This window comes from Gadus macrocephalus, chromosome 6 (assembly GCF_031168955.1).
Source record: "Gadus macrocephalus chromosome 6, ASM3116895v1".
Taxonomy (NCBI): Eukaryota; Metazoa; Chordata; class Actinopteri; order Gadiformes; family Gadidae; genus Gadus; species Gadus macrocephalus.
The window spans coordinates 22,876,281-22,895,928 of NC_082387.1; the positions used below are offsets into that span (position 1 = coordinate 22,876,281).

A 19,648-nucleotide genomic window follows, 5' to 3' on the forward strand; every position below is an offset into this window, starting at 1 on the left:
CAATAGAAACTTCATCTCCGCATATGCCGAAAAAACACCCCTTCTTTGTCTTTTTATAGTCACATGTTGACCAAAAACCCATTGGTCTGGGTTGGGGGTGTGTATACATTAGTTGGAGATGAGTGGGAGAATACCGACTTTTTCATTATAGGCCTGAGAAAAATACCAGTTGGTGTACAGATAGAATAACCCCACCCATCCCTCAACCAGTGGGAATAGAAGCATACATTGAAATCAGCTGAAATATTGGTTGGTAGAAACATTTCAAAATACATTGCTTAGTTTTAAACGTATTTGTGTGTGTGTGTGTGTGTGTGTGTGTGTGTGTGTGTGTGTGTGTGTGTGTGTGTGTGTGTGTGTGTGTGTGTGTGTGTGTGTGTGTGTGTGTGTGTGTGTGTGTGTGTGTGTGTGTGTGTGTGTGTGTGTGTGTGTGTGTCTTTGTGTTTGCGTGCGAGCCAAGTGATACATTTTCCCATAACATCCTGTAATATATCTCTATATCCTATACCCACTAAACAAACAAGGTTAATCCTGGTCAGGCTCCTGTGTGAGACAGGCTTCCAGAATCACTGCACCCATGTCCTCGTTGCCTTGGGCTATTCGTCCTTGGATGAACAGGATACCACCTGCCCAGTTCCCAGGAGGAATTATACTGGCGTCAGCTGGACAATTCCTTTCACCCTGACCTGCCATGTGCTGGCCGCTGGATTAGAGCAGTCTGATTAATGCTGTGAAGCTGGCCATGAATCATGTCAACAAGTTGGCTAATCCACCGGAGTAGTGGGGATTGGATGATGCATTTTGTGCTAATCTAGGCAGGGCAATAGGGAAATGTTTAGTTACATCAGTGTCTTTGGGCACTTTTTCATTAGAGGTTGAAGGATTATAATCCCTGAAAATCACTGAATAATCGTTCAATTGACAATAATATTTTTTTTGCAAAGTCATGCAATCACTCCAGCAATGGGCCTATTGGGGAATGTTATTAACAATTCCGAAAATCCAAATGCCCATAAGTCTACTAACAAATAACTGAATAAAATATCCAGTCGTTTATTATTCACTGTATATAGAGGGATCCGTTTACTGTATTGACTTTGTCAGGAATGTAGGTTGCAGTTTTGGGTGATCTATTCTACAAATGATGATCAAATAGCGTGTACATAATATATACGACATGTTGGTAGGAATCGGCAGGACAGCCACCTTAACTTGTCACTAGATCAACATGCTGGGCAGCCACACGGGGCTGACACTCGTTAGACACCGCCGGACAGCTGTCGGTGGTGGCGGTGTTATTTTGACAGAATATGAGTGGGAGGGGTCTCCACCATGGGGGAGGTGCCAACAAACTGCTCAAAATGGCGGCGCCCTGTTTGCATGAGCAAGTCTGAAAGGTAACTGGGTTCTTCTTTAAATGTTCATTGTCAACGTTAGACACTAACAGCCACGATAAAGCTGGTGTATTTACCGGGGAATAGAAATGGCTGTGGTACACAGAATGAAAGTGGTTTTGACAGATGACAGTCCTGCGAGCTAACGTGTTAGCTTAGCAGCCTTGAGCTTGGATCTGGGGAAAAAAACAACATAGCCTGCTGCATTTTTTTAAGTTTTCCCTTTAATTTCGCGGAATATACCAAGGACAACAGAAGGTGTATTTACGGATCTGTTCATTCTTGAAATGTTGTTTGTGTGCAGGGTTTGCCAAGCTGCTCCAGGATTACATAATTATGATTAATGACTCGCAGATTGTTGCACTACATACATGGGCTCTGTTCACCCAACTGGGCTAATGGTTGACTGACTTACTGTCAGCTCTTGGGAAAACAGGTATTTGTCTATGCCCCTTACAAGTGATACTGTGAAGGCTTGGTAAATACCATAAGATTAGTATTTTATCTGTGGTTGGTTTGATGTTTATGGAATGCAAACAAACAAGTCATTATAAGGGTTAAAACGGCGAGTAGCTTTTTGAATATTTAATTTTCACTTTACACAAAATAATGTGCAGATTATGTCTTATGTGAAAACATAATACATTTATGTCAGGCATTAAGTGTGTGTTTGTGTGTTGCAGTGAGACACCATGTCCAGAGATGTAGGGGTGTCTGAGCTGCTGGCGCTGTTGCAGAGCTCCGATCTGAAAGAACTGGAGCAGGTCAAAAGCACCATCAGCGAACAGCTCAACACAGGTTACTGCCCTGTCTGTCCTTTGTGTCTGGCTGCCTTACTGTCTATCTTCTTTACTGAGACTGTTATTTATTTTTATTCTACCATTATGACTGTCCATCGGGGCCCCCATCCCTAGATGCGACACCTCTCTTTTTGTTTGTTCTTAAAGGATATCGTCTGTATTTTTCAACCTGGACAATAGTTTACCATTAATTTGGGTCCAGGCACTAATGCAATACTATTTTTGGTATTGGTTCAGTAACGAGAGAGAGTGCTTCAGCCTGCGAAGCAGGCTCCCATTTAACCATATGGGGCAATACCCACCCTTCAATGTACGTCCCATAAAAGTGCTTTTTGTTACCACTGACGGGCTCAGATTGTTATTCTAAAAGGGCACACACCGACCCAGACTCAAACCAACGTCCAACTGCCTTTTATCCAACCTCTAGTCTGACCTGTTCAGCAGAAATGTTGCATTGAAACACACCGCGAAGACTACTGCCAACTACTAAGTCTCCTTGACATTGGGGGGCTCTCGTCTCGGGGCGCTAGTCCGCCCCTATTGTGATGACAATGGGGACATTTTCTTCTACAATTCCACTATTGGGAGATTTTAGACCGAGACTTCTTCTGGAGCAAGACTAGAGTAAACACATTGACAAACAACAAACAAGATCAAGCAAAAGGAAAGGAAGACACTATGAATAACAGACTGTTTCACTCCTGCGATGGCTGAAGCACTCTCCCTCAATGATAGGGTCCAGGTGGAAACAACCAGAAGTTATCCTTTAGGGTTTCTTCATTAGTTATTAGGAGATTTGTCCTTTCCCTTTAGATAGCTTAAGGTTAGAGTTGTCTCATTATGTGTCCTTCGGAGCCCTTTAAATCTGTTACTGTGATTTAAGGGCTAAAACAACAATTGGACCGGCCTATGTTTTCTCTATTTCTCTATGTCTCACCGTCTCCCTTGTTTTCTCATATGGTCCCTTTGTTGCTCTTTGAATATATGTATTGTGTATATATGTATTGTATGCTCAGCAGCGTTCTGTTGTGTTCTCCAGACCGTGGGACCGTGGTCTTGTCCAGTCTCTTGGAGTTCTACCTTGACTCCAGCTCTTCTGAAGCAGCTCTACTGCTCTCCTCCATCAGAGAGCCGCTCGACAAGGTGTGTGTGTGTGTGTGTGTGTGTGTGTGTGTGTGTGTGTGTGTGTGTGTGTGTGTGTGTGTGTGTGTGTGTGTGTGTGTGTGTGTGTGTGTGTGTGTGTGTGTGTGTGTGTGTGTGTGTGTGTGTGTGTGTTATAAAGCTAAATCTAGCAGTTGCATCCTTATTTCCTAACTCTTGAAAGTGAATTAATATCATAATCCTAATAGAACATAAGAGAATATCAAGCCATTAATACCACCTGGTTGAGAAATGTGACTTGAACACAGTGCTATGTCTGGGCCCTCTCCCGTTGCTCCCAGACCCTTCTGGAGAAGCTCAACGACTGTCTGGTGAAGTCGGTGAACCGGCTGGCGTCCCTCACCTTGCTGGGCCACGTGGTGCGCCGACAGCCCCCATGGATCCACAAGATCAGCCGCTCCCCGCTGCTGCCCTCCCTGCTGCGCTGCCTCAAGGTACGGCCACCACGTCGCTCATCCCTCCCCAGAGAGAGGCCGCCGAAAAGAACAGCGGCACAGCCAAAACGATTTCATGCTGCATGTGTGTTTTGGATGGCGTCTGGGACGTTGTAGACGTCATATAAAGTAGACATGATTGAATCCCTTTTGGGCTAGTACAGCCTAAACTGGTCGGCTACCTACGGTTGGTCTTCCAATGAGGGCCCCTGGTCATGTTTTCGTCTTTTGTGGTGCATCTCCCTCCTCTGTCTTCCACTGTAATCCAACCCGGGCATAGAGCCCATCCGGTACTGGTGTTAGTGCTAGTCCAGGTCTGGTGGTGAGCTTCTGATTGTGTTGTGCTTGTGCAGGGCGACTCGGACGTGGTGGTTCTGGTGACGGGCGTTCTGGTTCTGGTGGCCTTGTTACCCATGATCCCTCAGGCGGGCAAGCGGCACATCTATGACTTCTTCGATGTGTTCGGGAGACTGGCCTCCTGGAGTCACAAAAACCCAAGTAACTCTACCACACGACACACACCTGCATGCTAATCGCAACACACAGACGCATCAGTATGCAATACACAGAGGAAGCCAGATTTCAGAAAGTAGTGGTCGACATATGATTGACATGGTGAAACCCCAACCCCTCCAGGTGCGGTCCACGAGGCATACCTGGTGCACCTGCACGCCAGTGTGTACAGCCTCTTCCACCGGCTGTACGGCATGTTCCCCTGCAACTTCATCTCCTACCTGAGGCTGCACTACTGTATGAAGGAGAACCTGGACGTCTTCCACAACATAGTCAAGGTCCATACAACCATTCACCATCAAGATGGAGTAGAATCTGAATGCAATCTCTCACCAGAACCACACCATAACGACAAGATCACCTCACTCAACCCTCATTCAGCGCAATCTCTCGTTGGCCATCTTTAATGAGAAATCGCGGTGTGAGAGTCATTCTTTAACTTTTAATTTAGGCACCATCCAATGGGCCATCACCAGCCTGATAGTGGCGGTATGGTCAACAAATTAACTGTCATAAAAGCTACTCTCAGCTTGCAGAATCCCCCCACCCAAGGTAATTTCAAAGTCGAGATGATCGCTGAGTGACTAAAGCTGCATAACCATGACATCATTGCAAACACATAAAAACTGAGTTAATGACCCCCGTTCTGTTCTCCTCCTCCATGTGCAGCCTATGTTGGAGCATGTGAGGGTCCATCCGGAGCTGGTGACCGGGGCCCAGGACTCTGAGCTCGATCCGTCCAGGTAATGACTCTGGAACAGCAGCATCTGTTTTCAGAACCCCCTGAAAACCTGTCTGTCTGGTTGCAGTCTAATCAGTCTATTACATGTGTATAGCCCTTAAACACAGTTTCATCAGTTTCAAAAGGCGCCACAGACCGCCTTTTGAAGACCCTCCCTAACCCTAAGGCCTCCATTAAAGCAATGGGGTTACACCCCAAGTCCAAGTGATGAAGCTTTGTTAGGGGAACACAGAAGAAGGATCACACCATCCAGTTAGAGATTCTTCACAGCTTGGGTTGTGATTAATGTGTGCATTTGTCAAAAGAAAGTAACGCAACCATGCATCAGTCATATCAAGAACACGGGCCTGAATAGCAGCCTCAATGTACCATGTTATTCTCGTATGTAATAAAACAACTTCACACGGTATTACCGGTAGTCGCATTATAACGTTTTTAATATCTCGCTGGGTTTATGGGCGAGAAGAAACAAAACACATGACGCCATATTTGTCTATTGCCACCGCTGATAGAAAAGCACAAAAGAGGCTCATTACACTAACGAGCACCCGTCACACCTTTCTGAACACAGTGGTGGGAAAAAAATAAAATAAAGTTTCCCCCAAATCTGAGCTATTTCTACACAAAACGGCCTTGTTACGTGCCTGGGGAGAATATCACTGTGTACTAACAACTGTTCCTTACAAAAGCTTGCGGTCGTTTCACACAGAACATGACTCACCAACCAGTTTGGATTCTGGTTCTTGATGCTGTGTGATGGTGATACCAGATACACATGGAAGGACATTCCTTATTTACAGAATAATGTCAACAAGCTGCCTGGAGAACAGCTAGCTGACAATGTTGTCATGAAGCTGATTGAACCTTTTTAGGTGGAAATGTCGCTACTGATAGTCTCTTTTTTTCTTTTATCAATCGTAACAGCGAATTACCCTTGGCTCGCAACACTACCTTGATCGGAACAATGGATAAAAAGCACAGAGAAATTCCCAAGCGCACACCGGCCATGAAGCACTTTTCAACCACTTTGCTGAAGTGTTGAAATGCCATTCTCACAAAACCAGGCAAAGGCCAATCAAAATATTTCTCTACGCTGTACAGTACATCAAACAGTAGCGACTGATGGTAGTAGGCTACTGAGCCTACTGTAATTTCTTTGGTTTGCTACTTTCAAAATCGAGCTTACCCTGGCTGTTTTTTACAAATGGCCTACCCTTCCTTTTAAGTAAGAAATAGTTATAAGAAAATGTTAGATAAATAATAATTACATGCATTAAAAAAAGTTTCTTTCCCTGACACTTGAATTGTGACTAGTATGGTCTAGTCTATTGTTGAGGACTTTCTCTCTTTCTAACTCATGTTGGATGCTCTGCCCCTCATCTCGCCTCCCTCCACACAGGTGGAAGTGCTATGAGGTCCACGACATCGTCATCGAATGTGCCAAAGTCTCCCTGGACCCCCGGGAGGAGGGCTGCCCCCAGTTGGCGGATAAGTGGTCGTGCCTCAGGCCTGACCACCTCAGCCTGCCGCCCACCCCCCTGACCCCCCTGGCCCAGCGCCTCAGCGGTAGATAACACCCCGTCGCCTCGCCCCTCCTCTCCTTCTGATCAGCCCGTCTTAAGGGATGGGGATCAACAGCGGCAGATAGTGGGGGCTTTTGGCAATGTCTAAGGGCAGGAAGTTGAAGAATGCAGCACTGGTGGAAATCAACAGCAGCAGAAGTAACTCCAGCAGAAGTGCTGGTCACACTCTTGATGAACATGTTATTTCGGAGCAGGCGTTCATGAAGCGTGATGTATGATTGTGGGAAAATCTTAACTCAGTATTATACAAGTCTACTACTTAGCGTGGTAGAATACTGCTCCGATATGGCACCTTCTCGATCCATGCTTGCTGCTCATTTGCATACCCTGTTAAGGGTCTTCCTTAACGGAGTGGTTGAAGGCCGGTTGTAGATGCCCTCCTAGTGATAACAGTCATGTTAACGTGCTAATCCTTCCTATTGGATTACATTGGTTGTGGGCTCTTGGACTTGATTGGTTATGCTTTCTGTTTATCTGAACAGGAAGTTCCACCAGTACACCTATGTCGCTGTCTCTGATGGATGGACACAGCCCTATTATCCAGGTACGAAAATAAACTGTTGGCGATCAATGAGACGCAGCAAGAGACTCTCTCTCACCCTCTCTCTCACCCTCTCTCTCACCCTCTCTCACCCTCAGCAGTGGGATAGCAATGATGTCATCTGGAGCCCCTCTATTGAATGTAAACTGGCCACGCCCCCAGCGTCCCGTGGACTCTCTCCTGCCACTGTCTCAGACACCACGCTAAGCCCCGCCCAGCCTCTGAACAGGACCACCTCCATCAGCGGTACGCACGCACGCACGCACGAGCACACGCACGAGCACACGCACGAGCACACGCACACCTTTTTGTTTAATTCCCCTCAATATCCATATCTAGTTCTTTCTTTTCTCTAGATGAACCTCTGGTGATTTGCTACACTCGTACAAAGAGATTTTTCTATCTTAACAGTCTTGATTTTGACTCCTTAGGTTTAAGATATCCTGCATCGGCCAACGTCTCGCCGTCCCCCACCATGACTCTGGAACATCAGCAGGTGAGCTGCGTTTGAGAACCAGTTTATATACCTAACGTTATGGCCTGGTGCTTCCACTAGTGTCGACAAGGAAGAGAACCAATGATACTTGATGCACAATGGTATGCTGCACAGTTCACCATGTATCTATCCTTAAATCTAGCAGAAAAAGCAGCAGCCAATGGGAGAGCTGGAAAGTTCAGCCAGTCAGCAAATGAAAGTAAAGGGCAAAGAAAGACGAGAAACGAACAACAACTCTGGTGAGCGGCTCACATCCACCTTCTGTTTCCTTCTTGTTCTTTGTTAATACTTACCACATCAGCTTTTGTTATTCTAATGATATTATATATTATATATATTATATGCTATTATGTTCTTTAATATAATTTGTTGCCATCATTTGCTAGTCTAATCTGTGTTATGTTAACCCTTGTTTTGTTACCCTTTGCTATGGAACTATGTCTTGCCATCTTCTGCTATCCAATTCTATACTCTATACTAGTGGTGCGAACCACTGTGGTTCTAAAAAGGCAGTGTGTGGTTGTGTTTGTTGCAGGGAAGAGTATGTCCCTGAACGAGCTGTCCAGCTTCATCACAGAGACACAGGGAGAGACGGGAAGACATAAGGAGAGAGATGACGGTACATAAGCCACACAGACACGGACATTCTCTCAGGCACTCACAAACAATGTGACACGCACACACAAACACACACTGGCATGCACACTGAAACGCACACACAAACACACTGACACGCTCGCACACAAAAACACACTGACATGCACACCAACACACGCACGCACACATGCTTCCCCAAAGACGCGCGATAAAACAAGAGCCGGCTCTATCGTGTTCCATTCTCAACATCTTTTATTTTTTTGTCTTTCTCTCCGTCAGAGTCCATAACGGAGGAGTTGTCAACGCTGTCATCCCCTGAGCCTTCGCTCCTCCAGGACTCTGTCTCCTCGCGCTCTCTGGGGAGCCTGGGGGAGTCCTCGGCGGACCTGCCCCAGCACAGCCCCCCCGCCAGCAGCCAGCAGAGCTTCTCCCTCCCCAGCCAGTTCCTGTTTGAGCTGGCCCAGCAGCCCACGCCTGCAGAGGTACAGTGCGCCGGCGGTCAGCTAGCCAAGCCTCACTGTCGAGAACAGGGTTGGGCTGATTTTCCAAGTGCTGCAGCCATCGGCTGGCACACTGCTCTCACCGTCTGTAGCGGCAGCAGCCAATCAGCGAGTGACCTGTACATCGTAAATCACAATGCGTGTTCGGATTATTTATCGTCCATCAGGATTTACGATAAAAACCTCTCCATACGTTTCTCAATAAAATAAAACGACTTTAAAGGGGACATATTATACCACCAGGTTTGACTGTGATTAGCCATTACAAGCCGTTTTGAAAATGTGCAGCTTCTGACATCACAGGTGGGCGTGTCCACCTAGATGTGTGCTGGATAGATCAGCCTACCCAGTGGACTGTAGCAAACGTTGATTATCTCTCCGTCATACATCTAGGTGGACACGCCCACCTGTGATGTCAGAAGCTGCACATTTTCAAAACGGCTTGTAATGGCTAATCACACTCACACCTGGTAGTATAATATGTCCCCTTTAAGAATGACATGCAATTACCCTGGACATTGCAGCATAACAAAATCTAAAATTATAATAAATGCTATTCGGATTAGTAGAAATGCCTACGTTTCCATATGTATGCGGTGTGGGGTAGTGTGATGATGGGTCAAACTCAAGGGAAGTGTTTGTTCAAATGTCCCGAGATTGGTTGAAGCGTAAAGATGAGAATGTGTTTCAAGCGTCTCATTCCCCTCTGTGTGTGTGGAATGGGTCGTCTCCTGAAGGAGATGAAGAGGAGCTCTGGGAAAGAGGAGGCCAGCGCCCTAGGAGCGAGTGTGGACGAAGGTTCCTCCCTCTCCCCTCTAGAGCTGTTGGACCGCCTCATCACCCAAGGTTACCAGGCGCACCAGAACCTCAGGTCTCTCTCACGTGCCTAAAACAACCCAACCCCCCCCCCCCATCATAAAACTGGTCTAATCTTACATATTATGCGATCATGTATTGATTGTGTCCATGTATTTCCATTTGTGTGATGTATCTTCATATCTAGGATGCCAAACAAAGCACTGGACTGGAGTTATTTTGGAGGTAAACAGCAGAGCATGAAAACCAAAGGTACTGACATCTATTAACCAACGGCACTAGGCATCACCACGTTGCTTCACCGCAGACCGCACTTTAACCAATGGAACTAGCATTAACTAACCAGCACTGAAGCACAACTTACTACTCCTAAACTAGCACCAGTTGCACTGGTGTTCCTTGTGGACGCTCTTTTTCTTTCCTTCACGCCATCCTTTAGTTTCTATAGCAGAGTGTCGCACAATCATTTTTTCAGTTTTAATTTTTCCAGACAAATTGTTTTGACAAGAGGGAACGCTAATGAATATGTAAATAAGAATTTTGTGTGAGATTTTGTATGATTGGATATCAAGAAAAGGCTTGTTTTGAACTGCTGCTAATGATGATCCATTTCTGAGACTTTTTAAAAAAGTCTCAGACTTTTTTAAAAATAGAATAGAATCTTAAAGGTGCACTGTCATAAAAGTGGAGAAAGTTAATGTAATTGTTTGAAAGTAAACCCTAACCCTAACCCAGCACAAAAGCACTACATTCACCTCCCTAAGCTAAACTAACACTGGCATGTCTATCACCACGACTAATGACTGATACCTGCTAATGGGAGTTCTATGGTCTAAGGTGCTGTGTGTGTGTGTGTGTGTGTGTGTGTGTGTGTGTGTGTCCGTCCGTGTGTTAGGCTCCGCCCAGGGGGACGAGCTCCAGATGTTGCGCAGCCAGCTGCTGCTGGTCCACGGCCAGCTGCAGTACGAGCGCTACAAGCGGCAGCAGCACGCCGTGAGGAACCGCCGCCTGCTGCGGGAGGTCATCAAGTCCACCACGCTGGAGGAGCACAGCACCTCCATGGTAACGCCACGCACACACCCCGGACGCCATGGGTCCGTGGAGCGCAGTGTTTCCACGGCCGCGGCACGTCCTGTCTCAAGGTTCAGGGGGAACCGAAAATAAATGAGACAAGTTTGACCCTTGATCATCGGTCATTGCGTACTACATTGGTCTAAATGCGGCCAGTGTTGCTTGCTTTTTCTGATGCCGTTTGTGGTTGACAGGCGTATGAATTTGTGCTCTCGGATATTAGAAAATAGCCCAGTGTGATGGTTTCCCTTTAATGTAAACCCACACATTCAGTCCCATAACTTCCTCCCTACTGGGGGGTGGCAACATGCTACATACAACGATGGCACGCCATGAAGCACCACGGGACAAAAGGCCAGTGACGGTGAACGGCCGTGTTGAACTAACGGTGTGTCTGTGTGTGCAGCAAGCCCAGCTATCCCTTCAGGAAGGCGAGATCCAGGCCCTCAGAGCCAGCCTAGCAGAGGAGCAGCGACGCTTCTACCGTCTCCATGACGACTCCAAGACCAACACTGGGAAACTACAGTCGCAGATGGAACAGCAACAGCAGCAGCTGCTGGATAGCAACAGCACCACGCAGAAGCTACGGGTACATACCATTAAATAGACCATACCATATACACATCCCTATATAGACCATACCATATACATCACTATATATACCATACCATATACACGTCCCTATATAGACCATACCATATACACATCACTATATTGACCATACCATGTGCACTTCAGTATATAAACCATACCAAATGCACTTCAGTATATAGACCATACACACCAAAGCGCTGGTGTGTATAGACCATACCATATGCACATCACTATATAGACCATACCATATGCAGGCCACTATATATAGAGTCAACATCGTTGTGATTGGTTGGTTTTTAGATTGAGTTGCAGGAATGTCGAGGCAGACTGGGAGATTTGGAGGCGGAGCTTCAGAAGGCCAATAACGAGGCATACAACGCTGAACATCAACTCACACAACTGTCCCTCAAGGTGAGGATGCCTCCTTAAGGGGTTATACACCCCCCTCTGTTTTATGCAGGCTTAAAGGTCCAACTTTGTGAGGTTTTCTAACATTAATCTGAGTTCCCCTAGCCTGCCTGAAATGGTGTTAGGTGTGAAACGAGCACTGGGTACCCTGCTCTGCCTTTGAAAAAACAAAGCTCATATGGGCCGATTTGGAATTTTCATCTAATCTTTGCTCACCCAGAGAATTTGGCCCGCCAATGACGACGAGCTACGACCGTGTGTGTGTGTGTGTGTGTGTGTGTGTGTGTGTGTGTGTGTGTGTGTGTGTGTGTGTACACACACACTGTAATGTAAGGGTTGTCCAAGTCTTTGTAATTTGGAGAACCGTTCTGCTGTTGGTGTTATGGTGCTGTGGCAACCCGGCACGGTGAACGAACAACAACCTCCCCCAAAACAGGACACAACATAGCTGGCAAAAAAGCCAAAAAGGCATGTTTAATCCTAAATTAAACAAAGTCTCATACGGAAAACAATACAACAACGAAAAAACTTGGGAGGAATCGACGGTCCTAGGCCCTTGGGTGGAATCCCGTCACCCACGATGACCGGTCTCTCCGTACAGGAGCCCTATGGCTGGGAGAGCCCTGAATGAGTGGAGAAGCAGGCTATTTAAGCCCTGCTTCTCCACCTGTTCCTCAGGTGCTCTGCATGTCCTTAATTGGCCCGGCCCGGGTTGCCACAGCGCGTAACACGTCGGGTTGTGTGACGTCTCTGGTACGAGACTCGTAGCGGGGGGTTATCTCAGCCATGGTTGAGAAAGAATTGGGGGGAAAGGAACTTTGGCTTTGACTCCCTGAAGCACATGAACCGCGACATGGAGGAGAAAGGGATTGTTGCCCGCGATTGTTGACCTTGATTGTCTTCTGCCGGTGCTCCGCTGCTGAGGCAGCACCGAGGCACGACCCTGCGAGCGCCACGTCTGTCTGTCTGTCTGTCTGCCTGCCTGCCTGCCTGTGTGTGTGTGTGTGTGTGTGTGTGTGTGTGTGTGTGTGTGTGTGTGTGTGTGTGTGTGTGTGTGTGTGTGTGTGTGTGTGTGTGTGTGTGTGTGTGTGTGTGTGTGTGTGTGTGTGTGTGTGTGTGTGTGTGTGTGTGTGTGTGTGTGTGTGTGTGTGTGTGTGTGTGTGCACACACACTGTAACGCAAGGGTAGTACACTTATTTGTTATTTGGATAACCGTTCTGCTGTTGGTTTAATGGCACATAACACGTCGGGGTTGCTGGTATTTCCACAAGGAGACTCGTAGTTGGGATTATCTCAGCCATGGTTGAGAAGGAATTGGGTGAAAGGAACTTTGGCTTTGATGCCCTGAAGTACATGAACCGCGAATGGAGGAGAAAGGGATTGTTGACTGCGATTGTCTCCTGCCGAGGAACCACCGCCTAGGCGCTGCCCGCTGCCGAGTCGAGGGCAACAATCCCTTTCTCCTCCATGTCTCGGTTCAGTTTACTTCAGATTGATGTGGACGTGCAAGAACCAGAGACGTCAGAGAACCCGACCCAGTCCTTCATAATATCGTCTGGAGGCACACACAGCTTTTGGCCGTGATAATCTATATTATATGATTTAGATATCTATATATAATATGATATTATTTAGATATAGAGCTCCAGGACTCCCGCCGGAGCACCCGGAGCAGTGGCGATTTCTCTAAGACTGCAAGGGAAGCTCAGCTTCCCTTAAAATTTCGAACATTAAATTGTCAAATATGTATTGTTGTGTTAACATTTCATTGACTACAAATTCGTTAAAATACGTTCATGTCGAAGACGAGTTCGATAAGAATCTTATCCAAGACTGACTCGATTTTGTTAACTTCTCATACATTCCCGTAATGTCAATGCATTAGACCGTAGAAGCCGAGCGTCCATTCACTTCAATGAGACTGCATGGAACAGTTTTTTTCATTGCCTCGAAACTCGACGGTCATTGGATAAATGCCCAGATTTGTCCCGCCCCCGGACGCTCAGCGTCTCTGGGGGTGGATGGAGCAGTGGGCTGGCCTGGGCTAGCCTGGACGCTGGGCTTCCGCGTTATGATTGGAGGATCAGTCGAAAGTCTGAATCACTTTTTGATTGACAGCTATTTTGAGATATACACAGTCACTTCACTATCTGAGTTCAGTCCCATCGCGGATTTTGCAAGTGAAGTCTCATGACAAACTGCAACACATTTCTTGGTATTTGCTTGGCGAAATTGCTTCCATTATTAATTTAACACATTTATTGTATTTCCTTGTTTCAGTTTAACATACTTTCCGCATTTCCTTGTTCCGAGATTAATATAGTTTCGTTAGTTCGTTCAATAAATTGACAACTATTTTGATGTAGGCCAAAAATGAGCTTCCCCTCTTTAAAAGACCAGCAGCCGCCACTGACCCGGAGTGCTCCAGAATATTTACCGAACACGGCTAAAGGCTGTGCGCCTCGACATTGCGATTCATCCACTGTAAACAAGAGCGCATGTTACCGTGGCCGCAAGCTGCTCAGGGCCACACCCCCACCCTCCACCTTGACCCGCCTCTAAAAAACTGCATGTTTGTGGAAAGCTCATTGTGGGACTGGCTCCTAGTGGCTGTAATTCTGCACCAAGGTTGAATTTCTTGAACGTCTTCAAGTACTGTATTAGGGGCCCACTAACGGCTATATAAAAGCATTCATAAAGTAGCATGCCATGGGACCTTTAATGTGTGTTTCTGTTTGTGTGTAGGTGTCCAGCAGTGAGGAACTCCAGCAGCAGATGTTCTTGATGAACAAACATCTTGTGCTCCTGAGAGAGACAAATCGACTGCTGATAGAGCAACGGGACAACACCAGCTGCCAGGTACCGGAGGGGGCTACAGATCAACATCCATCTCATCCTGGACTGCTAAAGGCCTAGTTACCCTCCATTAAAGGCTTAGTTAGCCTCAACTTAAGGCCTAGTTACCCTCAACTAAAAGACTAGTTACCCTCAACTAAAAGGCTAGTTACACTTTCCTCAAAAGCATTCTCTGAATGAAATGAATGGGAACTTTGTGCAGGGGTTTAAATGGATTATGTTTTTTTGCATAAAGACCATTTTTCGGACTTCATTTTTCCTTTCTAGCATTTCTGTTTAGTAGAAGGATAAGCGTGGAGGACCGGCTGTTGTTGGGGATATCAGCAGTGAGCCATGGATTTAAGGACATTAACTTTAATGTTCATCTTAATTCCACTGATGTTTCCCTTGTTAAACGGCTGAAAGGCAGGGTCTTTCGGAGAATGTTATTTTTATCCCACATCTGTTGATACAAAAAAAAACTCCTATCCTATTTGACCGACCTTTTGGAGTCATTTGCATGATTTTATGTATGAATTGAATGTGGGCTTTGATTTGTGAACAGGACACGTCGAGGCTCCGGGGCCGAGCGGAAAAGGAGTTGGAAGAGGCCAATAAGAGGCTGAAGGAGCTGGAGTTAGCCAATAAGAAGCTGAGTGAACTTGAGACCGCCAATCAGAGGCTGGCCGAGATGGAAGCCCTTCTCGGGAGGAAAGAGCAGATGATCCTGGACCTGAAGAAACTTCTGGAAGATACCAAGATACAAGCGCGGTACCAAACCAAGCAACAATCCCAACACATGCCTGCAGATTCAAGTTGGTTTCACCTGGGGGCTCTTGATTATGTATCTTAATGCCGTGCAATCCGTCCCCCTGCAGGGTGGAGCTTGGTGCATGCGAAAGTCGCTACGTGGCTGTGAAGAGAATCTCTCAGGCGCTCAACAACGAACTGCTAGAACTCTACAGCCTCCTGGACCCCCCTGCTCAGACAGCAGCCAGGTGGGTGGACACACACACGTCACACACACAAACATGTTCACACACACACGTACACACACTTATGAACACACACACACACGTATACACACGTGTTCACACGCGTACACACACGCGTACGTACGAACTAGGGATGGGCATCAATCGAGTACTCATTTAAAACTAATCTATTTTTAGAATGCAACGCATCTGCATCAGGAATAGGCCTAATGATGAACGGCAATATTACCAACCAAACATGTAATGCTTAACAATCAAACAGAGTTATCATAGTATTTATTTTTGTAAACGTTCAAAACACATTTTCCTCACAAAAAGAAATGAGTCTCACAATTTAAATCACGTCGAACAAAGGCCTGTAACGGTTTAAAAAAAACAACGAAACAAGTAGCCTAACCATTGCAAATAGTCTAAAGCTGCAAATAAAACGGCAGCAAATGAACAAAAAGAATACTCAGCGTTGTGATCTTCTATTCACGGCCGGTATTACAGCTGCGTCTCGCGGCGGTGAATATAGCCGACACACTTGGTTGCTGCGGGTCTGCTTTCCCTCACCGTTGTGTTTCAGGAGCATATGTTGCCGCATAGTACTTGTAGCACTCTGGTAGCTCAATTTTGATCTGCATATTTTATATTTCACCTCAAGATCTCCTATTTCTGTAAAGTATTTCAATACTTGGCTGCGCTTTGCTCTAACCGCCATCACTTGATACATTTCATTTGCTTTGAGCACACGGAACACGCCAGTGGCGCCACACAGAAAATTGATACATTTGCTTCAAAACACTTGTCTTTGTGTGTATATGCAACCTTGAGTTTGCCTGTCCACCAACCAAGTTCATTTGTAACGAGGAGTACTCAAATAATCGTTTCTACATCCATACATCCATACATACATACATCCATACATACATACATACATACATACATACATACATACATACATACATACATACATACATACATACATACATACATACATACATACATACATACATACATACTAGTCTCTCTCTCTCTCTGCACACTAGGCGAAACGGAGGCCGTGGCTCCATACCCATATCTCAGGACAACCGTTGCCTCGGCGCCAAACCCTCCTCGTCCCTGAGCATCCTGAACGGGGGCGTGGAGCTCCTGTCCACCTCCCCGCTGTCCCTGTCCCCCATCGAGTCCCCCCTCGACGTGGGCTCCTTCCTCGGCCAGAGGGCCCGGATGCTCTTCAGACCTCCGGGCAACAGTCCGGAGGAGGGGGCGGAGCTTGGGGAAGGGGCGGAGCCCCTCGAGAGCCCAGATCACGACGGGGAGTGTCTGGAGGAAGAGGAACAAGGAGAGGAAGCGCGCGACCTCCTCCACCACCAGCACTCATCCAGCCAGCTGTCCCCGCCGCCCCCTCCCCAGCAGGGCAGTCTGCTGCAGGACGCCAGCAGCAGCATACTCGGCATCATGGACTACGACGGGATGCTCCTGGAGTACTGACACGGCTGCCGAGGGGTCGTCCCAAAAGGGATCGATGGATCGATTATTTTTTTTTTATTATTTTTTTTTTGAGTCAGAACTCCGCATGGAAGAAGTGATTCACGGGAGAATTGCATGGCAGTGGGGTGAAAGGCAGCCCGACTATGACTCACATGGTAGGCGCAGGCTGGCGAGCGAGTATGCTACTCATTTAGTTGACTACAATCGTAGAGGCAACTATGTAAGCTACTCTCCTGTTCCGGGGAAACAGTGAGGTGGCTACTTCTTTGAGCTGCTCCTTGTTTTCCTGGTTTGTCCAACTACTGGGTTGGCGAAGGTGCAAGCCTGTTTTGTGCAAAGCTGCAAAGAAATAGTTAGCCAGCGACCACTAGCTTGCCGGCCAGCAAGGGTCCTAAAAGCTAAATGTACCAACTACAAGGTTACTAGTGCAGAGACGGCTAGAGAGGGGAAACCCATCAACCGCTAATGAAGCTATTATGGTTTATTTCAAGGTAAGTAAGTTACCTGCTGGCTGGTGGCTTATTCAAACATAAATCTCTACCTTCTATCTTTTAATCAGTAACAAAACAGAAGTGGCAGTTGTTATGTCCTTAGATTAATTGGGGTTTGTAATCTACTCTCTGATGGGTAAAATCTAAATGATTTTCCAAGAAGGTGGGAACAGCAATTTTTCTAGTTTAGGAAGAAACCCAAATTAATTTCGTTAAATACCTGCTACCGACTGCCAGAGAGTGCCATATTGCCCTCCTTCTCTTCATGTTTAGCATCGTTTTTCATGTTTGAATGTCACTCCCTGTGACCAGTCCACCGAACTTTAAAGAGAGACGTGTGTAAAACAACATGTTGCTGCTAAACCCAGCAGAGGCCAGCGACTACATTGGTTATCAGGTGTTTGGCAAGTTGGTGTCGGCTCTTTCAGACCGCGGGCAGCAGCAGCCTGGTCCAGCTAAAGACAGACAGGTGAGCTAGCAGGATCGGTGGACTTTTTATACGGTTCTCTGGGCTTTACATAATGGAATGCTACTTTTAAATAAGCTAACCATGTTTTTAATGAGTGAGCTCCTGCTGGTCTGGTGTCCTTCCCCCTCGCCGCTGCTCTGTGTGGCGGCAGCGGCAGCCTGACCGTGACCATCGGTCCTCTCACACTACACTACATTATTACTCAGGGTTCCCTCCTGCTCCCGTATCTCACACTGCGCTAGCGGTATAAAAAAACATTGCTCTTCACCATCATCTCGTCAGGCTGAAAACGCGCTCAAATGACCTTGAGACAATCCCACAAGTGATGATGTTATTCTCTGTGATTGTGTTGATTCCCAGAGTGTTAGCCGCATCAAATTACAGAACTTCGCTCCTAGTATGATTACAACTGCATTACAGCTGGCTTGCTTTTGGGGTGTTGTTCCTGGTTTAATTAGCACATGCTGATCTGGTTCATGTTAAAGCAGGAAATCTGCTTTACAGTCTGGCATATGGCATAATATATTTTTTAAAAAGTGTTGGAACTCTGAACTTCATGATTACCATCCTGGCTTTCTGGTGAAGACGTTGCTGGTTGTTCCGCCTCTTAGTCTGGGAAAAAAAACTTTGAAAAAACGTGCTTAACATTGTTTCCGTTATAAATTCTGCCCAAACGTGTGTGAATCCAAAATGTTGTGTTTCGATTATGTTAGAATAATAATTATGGAGCATTATCTGTAGTCTGCGTCCATCATGTCCAAAAGGCAGCGTGCTCTGTGTTATAGAATATAAGACATTGGATTCCCTTTGAAGGATAGCCTTTCTTGCATTCAGACACATCTCATCACGACTGGAAAGTTGTATGATTTGTTAAAACTCTTATTCCATTCTAGGCTATTTTTGAATTGCCAACTCGTTTAATATTTCAGGCGTAGCACAAAATGTGGCTGCCGGAAAATCTCCATAATCCATAATGTAATTGCACCAAAAGTAGTGTTAGCTTTTACTTAAGGTGAGCTGAATAGCCAATCAAACATATTCATTAAACTGAACTGTGGGGCTGTTATCTTCAATCCATGGAATGGATGGAAATGCAACCCACATAATCTGTAGGCCCACCATGTAAACTTTGAAGAAGCAAACCATTTCTAAATTACAATGTGAATTGAATTCAATTTGTGAAATAAAAAACAGTACTGTTGGCAGAAAGACCCAAATATTTTATCTAAGGAAGAATGTACTAGTCCGGTTGTGTTGAGGCTGATGTGCAAAGTGTTCCACATATTACGTCTACCTCAAGCGGAGCAATTGACCTGTCAGATGTCAAACTGGTTTTCACCACAAGGAGGCGACACAAACCTCGACGTTTTTTTTCTCCTGCAATGCTGATGTCCCAACCAAAACATCTAGGTTTGTTTCGTTGCTAGGGCAAATTGCTTAAGTAAAATAACCACATTGCCTTGTTCGAAGCCATCCCTACACAAGAATGTTTAACTGTGAACAATAGAATAAATAAATGATAGATCTTGAATTTTTTTCTCTGTGTCTCACTCTCCCATTTCTAGTTATCCAGCTTGTTTGCACTGCATAGTAATATAGGTATATACGATTAGTAAGGTCAACCAAAGGAAATATTACATTCGAATACAATTGTCAATCTAGAACTACCACACACCAATCAGCCAATTGCTCTGAGCAGAAGTAAAAATCATATCTCACTGTAAATGCTCAA

At 46.0% G+C, this 19,648-nt stretch overlaps 2 protein-coding genes across 8 annotated transcripts in view; one reads left to right on the forward strand and one right to left on the reverse strand.

Annotated features, from left to right (window-relative positions):
* The window catches only part of LOC132458801 (bile salt-activated lipase-like), a 9,983-nt gene extending 9,874 nt beyond the window's left edge, over positions 1 to 109 (reverse strand). Inside the window, exon 1 of the mRNA XM_060053100.1 lies at positions 1 to 109. This exon is cut by the window's left edge and continues 48 nt beyond it. Coding sequence (XP_059909083.1) covers positions 1 to 15 — 15 coding nt within the window. The 5' untranslated portion in view covers positions 16 to 109.
* Positions 110 to 1,251: 1,142 nt separating this feature from the next.
* Positions 1,252 to 19,447, forward strand: tsc1a (TSC complex subunit 1a). 7 transcript variants are annotated; one of them, XM_060053067.1, is made up of 23 exons: positions 1,252 to 1,397; positions 2,078 to 2,192; positions 3,234 to 3,337; positions 3,637 to 3,789; positions 4,143 to 4,287; positions 4,426 to 4,580; positions 4,972 to 5,045; positions 6,444 to 6,610; positions 7,110 to 7,171; positions 7,267 to 7,414; positions 7,600 to 7,664; positions 7,807 to 7,903; positions 8,200 to 8,283; positions 8,541 to 8,743; positions 9,499 to 9,632; positions 9,765 to 9,829; positions 10,473 to 10,639; positions 11,055 to 11,237; positions 11,543 to 11,653; positions 14,396 to 14,509; positions 15,051 to 15,256; positions 15,364 to 15,483; positions 16,512 to 19,447. In XM_060053067.1, exons 2-23 carry the CDS (start codon positions 2,087 to 2,089, stop codon positions 16,954 to 16,956), a joined length of 3,108 nt encoding a protein of 1,035 aa, XP_059909050.1. In that variant the 5' UTR covers positions 1,252 to 1,397; positions 2,078 to 2,086; the 3' UTR covers positions 16,957 to 19,447. The 7 variants fall into 7 exon arrangements, with proteins under 7 accessions (XP_059909050.1, XP_059909056.1, XP_059909053.1 ...); XM_060053073.1 differs by having other exon boundaries at positions 9,765 to 9,802; XM_060053070.1 differs by having other exon boundaries at positions 9,502 to 9,632.
* Positions 19,448 to 19,648: the final 201 nt, after the last annotated feature.